This window comes from Cryptomeria japonica, chromosome 10 (assembly GCF_030272615.1).
Source record: "Cryptomeria japonica chromosome 10, Sugi_1.0, whole genome shotgun sequence".
Classification (NCBI taxonomy): Eukaryota; Viridiplantae; Streptophyta; class Pinopsida; order Cupressales; family Cupressaceae; genus Cryptomeria; species Cryptomeria japonica.
In genome coordinates, this window is record NC_081414.1 from 220474634 (window position 1) to 220488000 (window position 13367).

At 36.8% G+C, this 13367-nt stretch overlaps 1 protein-coding gene across 3 annotated transcripts in view; it reads right to left on the minus strand.

The window, feature by feature from the left end:
- Nucleotides 1-407: 407 nt before the first annotated feature.
- The window catches only part of LOC131034876 (uncharacterized), a 102552-nt gene continuing 89592 nt past the window's right edge, over nucleotides 408-13367 (minus strand). For 2 of the 3 annotated variants that reach the window (XM_057966480.2, XM_057966481.2), the window contains exon 5: nucleotides 408-866. In XM_057966480.2, coding sequence (XP_057822463.2) covers nucleotides 612-866 — 255 coding nt within the window. In that variant the 3' untranslated portion in view covers nucleotides 408-611. Of the gene's footprint in view, nucleotides 867-4593; nucleotides 4734-13367 lie in introns of all 3 variants that reach the window. The other variant, XM_059213083.1, reaches the window with a different exon arrangement.

Genomic DNA, 13367 nt, shown 5'->3' on the forward strand with positions numbered 1-13367 from the left:
CTTTCTCTTACTGCTTTCTCTATTTCATCTTGATGATGGATCAGGTAATCTGAAACGTTGATGCAAAATATTCTACACAGTTGAATCCAGAAATTACTTACAATAACCATCATGAACTACAGTAATCTGGTGAGTTTAGTTAAGTTATAACTACTATAATTTGTGGTTAAAATGATCTAGCAGATTAAAGGCATTACCGTATAGAAAGCAATCTTGTTTGGCATTATTTTCAAGATTTTTATATAAGGAGACTAACAAATATATAATATAACATTTAGAAAAGTAAATTTTTTAATTCCTTTATCTTCAAGACCAAGCAAATAAAGCGATATAAGGTCCTGGAAAGTGGTGCTCAAGGAACAACTCAACTGCATGGATAGTGATGGAAGAATGTTTTTGCACAAAAGAAGAGAGAGAGAGATACTTCTATTCCAGAGTAATAATAAATAATCTGGTATGACATTATCAAGTTAGCAACTGTTCACTCACATTGGCATTCTTTAACGGAAAGGTGAACAATATCTGCAAGGAATAATTCAAAACTGTTGGATACCATAAATCACTCTAGTGCAGGCCTATTTAACATTCCTGATCTACTAACTATCATAGATCTAATAACTTCTTCCAATTATCAAACCAGTGAATACTGATAGCAGAATAATCATTAATATTGATATGAAGTTAAGACTAAACAGTCCCGTTGGATGAAAATTTCCAATGGTTTGATTATCAAAAACATTCCCAGTTTGACATGCTCCTGGACTTTTCATCTTAAGGTGCATTAAATCTGAGCGTACATAGCTTTTTTGAAGATCTCCAGAATTTATAGGCTTGCTTTCCAAGTGTAAATCTTCAGATTTAAGATGCTGAAGATTCAAAACCGCATAAATATAAGTTACAGAATTTAATAATAGTAGAGAGAGAGAGAGATTTAAACAGACAAAATAGTATCAAATGAGTTGCATATGTAACGTTCTTTTCCTTTAACATATTAAATTTGGCCAGCACAAAGTGTGGAGTAAACAAATGCTTTTGCCTACTGGTAATGCCAAATATGCTGCATGGAATTGGAAAGTTTTAAGATTAAACAGTGCATGTTTTTGTGCATGTAAGTAGAGAGAGAGAAAGAGAGAGATTTAACAAACAAAATAGTATCAAATGAGTTGCATATGTAACGTTCTTTTCCTTTAACATATTCAATTTGGCCAGCACAAAGTGTGGAGTAAACAAATGCTTTTCCCTACTGGTAATGCCAAATATTTGCTTCATGGAATTGGAAAATTTTAAGATTAAACAGTGCATGTTTACACGAAAAATCTTCTAGCCTTCTTGATGGTAATTTCTTAATTTTGTAACCCTTTGCAGAACTCGCAACACTAAAAACCTATTAAAAATAACTGAAATAACCAAAAAACTTACCCTAAGCCAAACGATGCAGAAAAAGTGAAGATGGCAGATGAAAAACCCATAAATGTTAATTAACACATGTAGGATACAATAAAAGGTACACTTTTTAGGCTAATCAAACAAGAAATATATTAATTTTTACCTAACTGGAAATTCCATGTAAAATTGTAAATAGACATACTACAAAATAAAAACAAAAATGTGTCGGGCATAGTCAAGCAACTCCAAGACCACTCTTCGAAGAGAGGATATAGACGTGCTATATTTTCCTAAGCACTATGATAGGTCGTACTGACCAATTTGGTCTAAATGACACTTCAGAAGTCATCATCATAACTATTACCATAACTACCAAGATATACATTACCATAAGATAATTTCTAAGATGGTAAGATAAACATACAAATAAAACCTGTACTTCCATAAAACTTATTTTGTATTGCTACAATGATAGATTATTTGTTGCTTATTAGTGTTATAGTCAACCCCTTGGATCCATGGTAATTTACCCAAGTCTTTCAGTGATATAAACCTTGGCTAGTGGTTATCTATGCTAATGGAACAGTTAATTATTAATGAACAGACTATAAATGGGTTAGAAAATAATAAGAAGCTACTGAAAGAACAGAGCTAGAAGGCAAGAAGATTCGCAACTTTCAAGGACTTTGCTGGGCACAGCTGAATTTCAGAGACATGGTGAAGGATGGGTTTGGCAGTTCAGAGTCATGACACTATATACAAAAAAAGGTTAAAATGTTTAATAAAAGGAATTTGATTAGTTTAAAGCCTCAATCAAATCCGCCCTTGGTTCTGATTTAAGGTTAAAGTTACAAGTGCTTTCTTACTGTATTTTCCTGGTTGTCAGGTTAACAGACTTGACAATTTATGAGGCTCTTCATATTCAAAGAATAACATGATGACCAGAAGGTAGAGTGATTTGGTTCTAACTTGGTGGCCTATCGCACAGCTCTCCCTTAATTTCTTATTGTATTGAAATTTAGGAGTAATCAATTTTTTTCATTTAGGTTTAGGCATCAATTACATTGTTGATCAAGTGCCAAAATGGAAAGGAAGATCTCTCAGGTTTAGAACGATAAAGACTATGTAATGTCTATCAAGACGTGTTAAGGTCTTGAAAAAGAAAGAGTGTACATTAACATTCCCCAAGCGACTAAAATAGGTCAATGGAACTAGTACAAGTTATAATAGTTAAATAATAGGGTGAAATGTTTTTTTTTTAAATTATAAATTTGCAAAAGAGATGCGTATGAAACCCAAACAAGGCAAATAAGACTAAATTCATAAACTAACATTGCCACAGTAGAAGACATCTGATAGCGCTAACATCCAGCCCCAAGATAGAACCAATACAAAATATAATGGCATCATTAGGAGGATATGCAAATGTAGGTGGGACAAACTATACAATCCTGGTAAGGAACAAAATACTCCCCTAGAACTTCTCACATCCGAGGTTTGCAATCTCCCAAGACAAAAAGATCACATATTAGTTTCCTTGGCTGAGCGTGTAAGCAAGGATAAGTGGATGGAGCTCAAAGCCAAAGAAAAGCTACTCCATAACACGTATATTATCAAACTAAGATAAGGTACTCTAATTTGGTATGCAAAGATTGACGTCATCTCATTGACCCATCCCAAACAATGTGTGAACTAATAGCAGCCATGGGATACTTGAATAAAGCAAACGAGCATCAAAATCTGCTTTAGAACTATATAAATCTCTCTTTAAGTATATTATAACAAAACAATTTGCCTCATGCTATCTAAAAAAGATACGTTGGTGATTTAACATTTAAATTGACAGTTTTATTAGTGGAAAATAAGCTATTTTTCTCATTAACTAAAACCTCATGACTCCCTCTACTACTATTGCATAGAGAAGTGTTTCAACCAATGTTACCAATTTGCAAAAAAAAATGGCAAGTCTTGGGTTGGGTAGACCTAAACAATCTCTGCTCAACAAATTTTGAATAAATCAGTCAGTCCTGCTAGAGAGACTTGTTTGGCCTAAAAAATGATTCAAAACCCACCAAAAAACCAAAATTACCTTAAAAAACTTAAAACCTAGACTAAAACCAACATGACATAAACACACTGTTGAACACACCATAGGACTAAGAAGGGGGGGTGAATCAGTCCAGACCTTAAAACACTTTACTTATTATCCTTTGAACTTCAAAGTTCAAACCACAATTAACTTATCAGTGCAAATATGAAACATGAAAGCACAAAGCAGAATACACAAGAACACTAGATTTACGTGGAAAACCCAAGAAGAGGAAAAACCACGATGAGAATCACACTCGCAATATGAATAGCTGATTACAATGTTTTAGGCTCAAGGCCAAGGAGCTCACTACACCTGATTGGACTTGCAAAACCAAGGCGCACAACCTTAGGGCAAGATACAAAGGACTTGCAATTTTAAGACACTCTCAAGGCAAGATACAAAGAGCTGCATAGGCTACCAAAGGACTCGTTGTCTTTCGGCAGGTATAGGAAATAATGAATTGTAATGATCAAGATTTGATCATGAAACTGTCTTTGAACCATTGTATCAAGTGAAAAATATCATGGAAAACATCACTGAGTTCATTCACTGTCTCAACAAATTGTCACACATAATCATCAAAGCTCATCACAAACTAAAATTCACACTTCTCTTGCTTGCATATCATTCCCATCTAATTCATAACATTCCACACCACAAATCACACATCCACACTTCCATTTATACAAGGTTATTCATTGAAAGCCTCAACTAGGTTAGCCACAAACATAATAAACAAGAATTACATAAAGTCGGCCACTTGGACCAAAAATACACAATGCAGTCAACTCCAAGAGATAAAGAGGACCCAAACACATCACAACATATCTTCCAAAGTTGATTCCAACAAACCACACATGCTAGAACATCCACCAAAGATGGCACCAAACATAATGTGTACAACAACAATGAAACACGTTAACTAGTCGACCCGAACACATCACCCAATGCAAAATACTCAATGCAGATCTACACACGCCATGATGAGACACATAAGATACGCCACCAGAGTCAACGAGAGACCAACATAACTAACAACATTGAACATTGAACAAGATAACTTCACTTGCCGAACAAACCGACATTAGCAAACTGAACTAGAACATTGCACGAACCATATAAACATGTCCTCCAAGCCGCAACACTTGAATCACCAGGGCGGAGCAATCCAAAAAATTCTCCAAACCAGTCTTGACAACAATCTCACTGTCAACAAACTGCTACAACCAACTACATCATTTGAGCAACTGAGAACCTGAAAACATGATAGTAAAACATCCACAAAACAAACATTATATCCAAAACCGTAGGCCATGAACATCAAGAACCGAAGGAATATAGAGCATTCTTCCATGAAGACTTATAAATACTGTTTCCTGCATATTGAAATTTCCACTACACTAGCCTTCCAAAAACACTTCATACTTACTCAACATCACCACCATACCACATAACATCTAAACACCCATTTCGAGACCAACTGCAACATCTTCACAACTTAACAACGTCAAAGACAACACCAACAACAAGTTTGACATCAATGACAACACAACACTAGTTTCCAACACAAACTAAGTGCACACACTAAAAAGACATAAAGCACAACCACTAACAAACACAGGAAATACAAAAATATGTGATTTTGGAGCAGCAACACAAAAAGACAGCAAATACATAAACAAGAAATTGCTATCAGTGTATTTGGAGGCAGCTCACAAGTATTTGAAGCATAAAAGGATGAATTTGGAACAGCAAATTTGAAGAGGTGTCTTACTTTTCCTTTTTTTTCCCCCATTTAACATATGCTCTTTTTCATTTTTTTTCCAAGTTTCCATTATGGAACAAAATTAAAAATAGAGAAAAATGAAGGGGAAATTTTTTAATATATATATATATTTTTTCTGTTAATCATTTCATTTTTTATTCCTATATCAAAGTTTTTATCATGAAACAAGGAAGAGGGAAAGATGAAGAGAACTTATTCCCCTTACCATTTTTCTTTTTTTTGATCTATAATTCATTATTTTTCTCATTTCTATAATATTTTTAATCTACGAATGTAAAAAAATCCCTTTTTTTGCTTCAATCTACCTACAAATTGTCATAATGTCAATGTCCATAAGAAGTAACCTTGTTTTATTTTCTTCATCATCTTCCTCTCTTTTATTATCTTGTTCTATAATTTTTTATTCATCCCATTTCTATACTTTACATCATCTATACATATTAAATATTTCCCTCTTTTCGAAAGTTGTAACCTACCTACTAATTGTCATAATGTCAGTGTCAATACAAAATGATCCTTCTTGGAAACACCACCTTGGGTGCTAAGAAGGGGAAAATAGTTTGCCACTATTGTAAAATCAAAGCTTAGTGGAGGAGACATTGAATGCCTAAAATTTCACCTTTTCATATACCTTGTTGAATGTTTTGTTGTGCACACAAGCACTGCCTAACTGAGGTGCAAATGCCGCTAGAGACCTTTGAGGAAAAGGACCTTATAAAGAGTCCATGATAAGAAACGGCTGTTGTTTCCAAAGCAGACACCTTTAAATATAAATTTCCTTCATTCCCTTAGAGTTCAAGCACTAGTGTTTGCCTAAAGTTTGTGGATCAAGATTGGATTCATATATTGTCCCACGCACTTTTCTAGGTTCCCAATCATCCCTTCAAAGCAAGAGTTGGAATAGTGACAAACTCCGAATAGCAAGGAGTGCAGTTCAAGATATAATTTGATTGTTCAATTCCATTTCATGTGACAAGATAACTGTTGTGACGTTTACTCTTTTAGTTGTCTTAGCTTGGCAATAGTTGTAGTTTTTAGCCTTTTGCTTACGAGAAGGGTATGTCAAATCCTTGGTATACAATCAAGTCAGCGAGTCATGTCTCATGTCTTGTAATGTCCCCTTTTGGCTTAAGATATAATTAAATAATTAAAAGCATGTTTAATTATTTAATAAGCCATTAATGTAATATTATTCCTTTTAAAAAGTACCTCATAAGGATATTATTATATAATTACTTAAGTGACTTAATAAAGTGAGAAATCAAATAAAGTCACCTATAATTCAGAAGTGAAATAAAAGAAAAGAAAATGAAATGAAAAGGCAAGAGGAGATGGAAGGCCAAGGGACATTCAAAAAGTTATAAAAGAGGATTGAGAGGAGTTGTAACCTTGTGAGGTTCTGGAGATTTGGACTCGGTCCATATTAACCTTCTTGCGGACGAAATCCATCTTGAAGAAGACTGGCTACGATAGTGAAAGATCTACTCTGGCTAGTGTTTGCTGAAGATATCAGTTTGATCTGCTATTGGTGTGTGTGGTTTTCCAATTCGACTGTACATCTTGATCTGTGATTGGGAGGTTTCCTATACATCCAATCGTTCTGTAAGTTCTGTGACTAAGATTGGGAAGATAATTCTGTTGTTATTCTACTGAAGGATGTAATGATTTATCTATTTTGATGACAATATTCATATTTAATTTCAGATCTTTATTTCAGTCTGATATTATATGATTTTCAAATAATCTATTGAATAGATAGAAATCACTTTTCATGCAAACTGTTTATTTAAATTACTGTGGAACATTTGGTAAAATCTGGAGCAAATATCCGTAGGGGATATTACATGTCTGGAATCCATGGTGGTGGCGTTATGATTGAGAATTAAGGATTGATAGAAAATGTTGTCATAGAGCAAGAAAATTGTCAAAAGTTGTTAATATTGTCAAAATTGCAAACTATTGTTAATGTTGTCAAAATGCAAAAAATGTTGCAAAAGCTGTTAGGAAATATTGTTAGGTTGATTGAAATTTTGAAAATGATATGTGTGGAAAAATGAGGAAAATTCCAAAAGGTGTGATCTCAAGACAAGGAAAATTCCTTGTCAAGGTCAGATTTTCTGACTTTCTTAGGATAATAGAGGGTGTGATTGTGTGAGATTTCACTTGGAATGAAAATGTTGTTAATATGTCATTGCTGTCAAAATTGTTGTCAAGAAAGAGAAAATTGAAAATACATTAAATGTGCCCCTAAAGCTCCGTGAATGAAAGTAGAAAGGTACAAGAGTTGTGAAGGATTAAGATCCTCGAGTGTTGATCATGCCATTTGGAAGTGTTGTTGGTCATCAAAAATCGAGCATCGGGCCTTCAAGAAACCATCGCTAAAGATGAGGAGTTGAGAATCCTGAAGTTTGAAAGGTTGAAGGAATGAGAGGGAGGCGGGAGAAAGACTTTGGGTTTCAGAGTTTGGGGATATAGGCTAATGCTTACCAAAAGGGTAAGGGTTAGTCCGGTTTCCCAAAATCCGAAATCTGACAAGAAAAGGAAATTCAAGTTTCGGGGTTTGGGGAAACAGTCTAACACTTACCAAAAGAGTAAGGGTTACAATGGTTCCCCGAAATCCAAAATTTCACAAAGGAAGAGATTTCGGATTTCGGAGTTTGAGGAAACATTTTAATGCTTACCAAGAGTAAGGGTTAGACCTATTCCTCGAAATCCCAAATCCCACCTGGGAAATTTGGGTTTCGGGGTTCAAGGAAACAGTCTAATAATTACCAAAAGAGTAAGGGTTAGACCAGTTCCCCGAAATTCGACAAAGGTCGAAGGGAATTTCGGATTTCAGGGTTTGAGGAACTAGTCTAAAGCTTTTCAAAAGTGTAAGGGTTAGAGTAGTTCCTCAAAATCCAAAATTTGACAAAAGAAGAGAATTTTCGATTTAGGAGTTCGTGGAAATAGTCTAACGCTTACCAAAAGAGTAAGGGTTAGACCAGTTACCCAAATCTGACAAAGGAAGTGAGAGGATCAGGCTCGAAGTCTACTTCATGATGAACACTTAAGCATTTTCTTGATTCCCTGACTTAGCACTTGATCACTTGGGGCAAAACTAGTCCGTAGAACATGTCTCTAATCAATTCTCACTGATGGACCAAGGATGTCATAAAATGACAACAATACCATTTACTGATCATCTACTTCTATTTTTAGATTAAATAAGCCTTGATCGATCTTCATTCACCCCCCAAGGGAAGGCAATTAGCCAAAAAAAGAAAGAAATCCATACAACTTGGATCTCTCATTCTCAAACTCAGAGCACTAAGGTGGCCTTTAAAATGGACTATACAAATCTTAAAAGATTTCACGCTCAAGTGACCTTCAACAAATTACTCAAATGGTCTTAAGCACAATTTTTCCTTTTAGATTAAATAGTCAAGATTCTATTGAGGCCATGTTGATGTGTTTTTTATGACTATGCCTAACATTGAATAAAATCACCAACGGTCGCCTTACTCTCTCTTGAACAAAGTTAAACCGTATGCTAAGATTGCGATGAGATCAAACGGCTAACTCTAAGGTTCCTTCATACATGGACGTGACTCAGTTGGCGAATGTGTTCTACTGGTAATCCAAGGGGCCTTACATATGTTCACAAAATATTTTGACAAATTTGCAGGTTCAAGGATTTGATGCGAATGATATGGCTTTGAAAGAACAATGTTTTTGAGACTTTTTCGGATTTAAAATATATTGAAAGTAAATGGGAAAAGGGTTCAAAAAGATAAGCCAAGTCTAATCTAGTCCTAAGAACAAAGAGACAGAATCACTTGTGCAAAATCAAACCACTCTTCGCTTTGCTAGCATAGCACAACTAAACGAAGACGGTGCAATCCTCAACAATTGTGTTATAAGTTTTCATATCACCAAATGAAGGCCATCAATTTGAACAACATTCACTGGACGATAGAAGTTAAGTTTGCACATATGAGAGGCTTAGACTAACCTTGCACAGTCAGCAACAATCAGCTGCAAACCAAAGGTATGAGCACAAACTTCACATCAAGCAACCCTATCAAATCCCGTTCATCTGATAACATGAAAGAAAACCTAATCTAAACAAAGAGAGTGAGACCATGCAAGTCTTAAAACAACACAAGAATACACCAACAATCGAACAATGTATTAAGTGATTTTCTTCAAAACTTATAGCAACAATCTTTGAAATCAATCTCTCCTCTATACAAGTGAGAGGGGTCACCCCTTTATATAGGCTTGATGCCTTGGCTAGATGCAAAACCCTAATTAGGGTTTTCCCCCAAAAGATTCCCCACTCAAGGTGCAACAAGGTGGGAATCAACAATTAATACCCATCAAGCCCATATACAATTAATTCAAATAAGCCCAAAATGGCATCCATTTGTGCATCAAATGCACTCCTTACATCAAATTTGCCCAAAAAAATGAATATTCCCCATGCAAAAATAAATGCCCATCATTCTCCATGCAACGTCTACATGCCGAAGGAATCTGTCATAAAATCATTAATGCGACGACTGCATGCAAAAGTGTTCATGCATTCAACATGCATTGACTGGGCTGCCACTAAGTCAAAATATTCCAGCAGTAAATTTGCCACCACTACTCAGTCAAAAGATTTTCGTCCAGGAATGGACAACCGTTATCCCACTCATTAATTGCATACATGATGAACTTAGCGATGATGACTTCCAATTCTCCTACGGAGACACTTGGAACACTTTCAATGTTGAACTCCATCAAGGTGATTTCTTCCTCGCTATTGGAAAATAAGTTTTCCCACTCTACCATCATTTCCTGTGTTTTCTTCATCGTGTTGGAAAATGAAGAAACATTTGCAAAATGTTCCTAAGAAAATGAACCTACGAAGAAGAATTTATGCAAATTGGGATTTCAGGGAATTCACTGTCACTCCATCTTCACTCACCCTCTTTGCGAACAATGCTTCAATCCCGCTGATAATTTCTTCCTGCACCCTTCTAATCAAGTCTTTCAAAGTTAAAGACTCCATGCTAAACTTTTCAAAGGTATTCCTTCCTGAGCAAACAACACAAAATCATCAAGAAAAGTCATAAACCTTGTTCTTTAATTACTTTCCCATCAATTAGTGTTTGATTTGGAACTTTCATTAAAGCCCTGAGTCACGGAATGGTTAAGTCCTAATAGATGTGAACGTCCTCCCATAGACCTTCCGCCACCTCCAATCTGTTTAGAAGGGCAACAAATCTGGTATGAAGATGCGCTAAGTCTTCAATGAACTTCCCAGCTGCAGTAAAGACATCTTCCACCTATTCCCTGGAATTCTGGGCCATTTCTCTGATTACTTCAGTGTCATCAACGACTTGCTTAGGGAGAGAGGAAGGAGGAATGAATGAGGCGTCAGCTTCTCTAAGCGGCCGCTTGAGACTTCTAATATATTCACATAAGGCCCTATTATCTTCCTTCAGCCTTTTACATTTTGCCTTTGTTTTCTGCAGCTTTTCTCTCATGGCCAAGGAAGATCCTTCGAAGTCTTCTATTACCTACCCGATGGAAGTATGCCCTTGATCAACATGTCTAATTACATTATCTTCTGGCATAATCTCATTCCTGTCTTTCTCTACTGCAAGCTCAGCTATATGCAAGGTTCAAGATCCAGATTCATCCCTTATGTCCTCGGAGAATTTCCAGGGAGCCTTCTTCTCTACCAGATGATCCATTCCCTCCAAAAGCTATTCTAACTCTCGTGTTGGATCAATCTCTTTTTTTGGCTCCCTCCTTAATCTATCCATCAGCCAATCAGGAGCGGGAATGGAGTGACTAAATTTCCATCTGCTCATGCTCCTGGGATATTTCATCCATCTCCCCAAGGATGGCTTCCATGAAACTATCTTGGCGAGGTTCTTCCTGATGAGGAGGAATTTCCTGTCTCTGTCCATCTAGCTGATTGGGTCTATGTGAAGCACTGATGCTGAGAATATTTTGTGCTATAGCATTGTCAGGGATGTTGCTTGGAGGTGGATTTGCTAGATTTTCCTATGAAAACATTTCTACCTGCCGCACATTGGAAGAACTAGTTGGCGACTGCATCCTTTCCACCCTTGCTCTTTTCTGCGGTGGTTCTTCCTGCTCAATTTCCTAATGGACTTCTTGCTGAACATCCTTCTTCCTTGTCATCCTCGGCCTCTTTGGAGTGCTCTTCCCTTTATCAAGTCGAACTTCTCCTTTACCTTGGGCCTGTGAAGATGCTCCTGTAGTCTCACTATGGGAATCAAGATTTCCCATCAATTGGAAAGTCAAGTGGACATTTCCTTCTTTCAGCCTTCTTCTATGCCGATCAACCCAATGTCTAGTAAATTTTAGAACCGATTTGGCCAAAATATCCAGATCAACTTCTGGTTCTGACCAATTTGGGAGCTGTATAGGTTGATCTTTCACCTTTTTGAATTTTGGTTGCACCAAGTCTGAATCTTCCTTCAATGATTCGACACCTACATTACTTCACCTATTCTAATTGTTTGCAAGGGCAGCCTGGAATACATCTTCTTCCTGACCTCAAAGTCATCCTTAGCACCTGCCCAATAGTCTTCAAGGTGAAACTTATGTATAAATTTCACTCTAGCAACCTTTCTGATTTGGCAATAAGGATTGTAGTGAGCTCTGGATGTGTCAAATGCTAGGCGATAAAATGCTAGCTCCTCTGCTGCTTTCTCGACTACTTCCAGATTCTGCCACACCTCCACATAGTCACCTAAGACAACTAGAAATTAAATAGACTGCTTCTTTTTCTGCATTTGGTCATAGGCTATTAATTGCTTCATGAGTTCCAACAGCACCAATTTGTCGGATGGATACACCTTGGCAACTTGTAGGACTGGTACGAGAATCCCTACGTTCTAATGTAGGTAAACTTTGGAAATTGCAGGAATGTGGCTCCGAATTTCTGAACTATAGCCCTAGCCTGTGATGACACCCTTGTGTGGAGTTCATTCTGCATAAGTCTTGTCAGGTACATGGTGAAGGTGTCATTTGCCAACTTGAAAGAATTGGTATTGTAGACGTGCAACTAGGGATAGCATTCATACACTTTCAACTGTGCTGGTCCGCAACTCATGATTCCTTTTGTCGGCAAACCATCAAAGCCTCCCATCCTCGCAAGCATGTAAATTACATAGGAACTCATGAAGAAGGATTGGGATTTCTTTTCCTTCAAATCCCTTGGTTGTTCATGCACGTAGTGGCTGATTAAACTGGCCCAATCCACTAACCCATTGGCATTCATGATCTCGCCAATGTAGAAAAACATCCATGGCTCAAAATTAACGGTATGTGGACACCCCATTATCTTGCTCAGCATCATTATCAGGTCCACATAATCCTGTTTGAATTCGAAGGTGGTGAGCATCTTCGACATTTTGGAGATGTGCAGTCTAGATCTCAGCAACCAACTCCTGTTAATGATATTTGCACATCTGTTAGGACATGCCTCGTATACTGCCTTAGCTCCATTCATGGTCTTGTAGGTCATGGAATGGTGTGAAGTAATTCCAAAGCCTTCACCAATTGCTTCCAGAGTCAAGGTCGCCAACAACTTGCCATCTAACGTTGAAATCGTCTTCCTCTCCGGATTGTAGTGCTTTGCACATTCCAGAATAAGGACTAGACACTGGATAGTAGGAGGAAAACCAGCTGCTGCAACAATTCCACTTCTGACAATCCTAGTAGCTGTGGGAGATGGACTATGCCCTGCTGTTCCAAACATCCTAATTCTGAAGGCAGCCATGTTGAATTTTCCTAAGTTTGTATCATTAATATCCTTCCATCTAGACATCATCTTGGATTCCAAAAGGAATCCGTTCAGTTCTGCTTTTATCTGTGCCTGCTTGGTGATGGTAGCCGCCTTGCTTGATTTTGCCATCCTGGAAAAACTTCTTGAAAAGAGTAAAAAATTCTTTAAGTGTGACTTTCTTCACTTTCTCTCCAACTCTTCTTTCTTGAAACTTGCACGTGAGAAATGAATTGTACCTTCATGCTTATATAGAATTTCTCCAACATGCTGCTAAGTTACGAGGAATCAAATTTTCGCAATTGCATTAA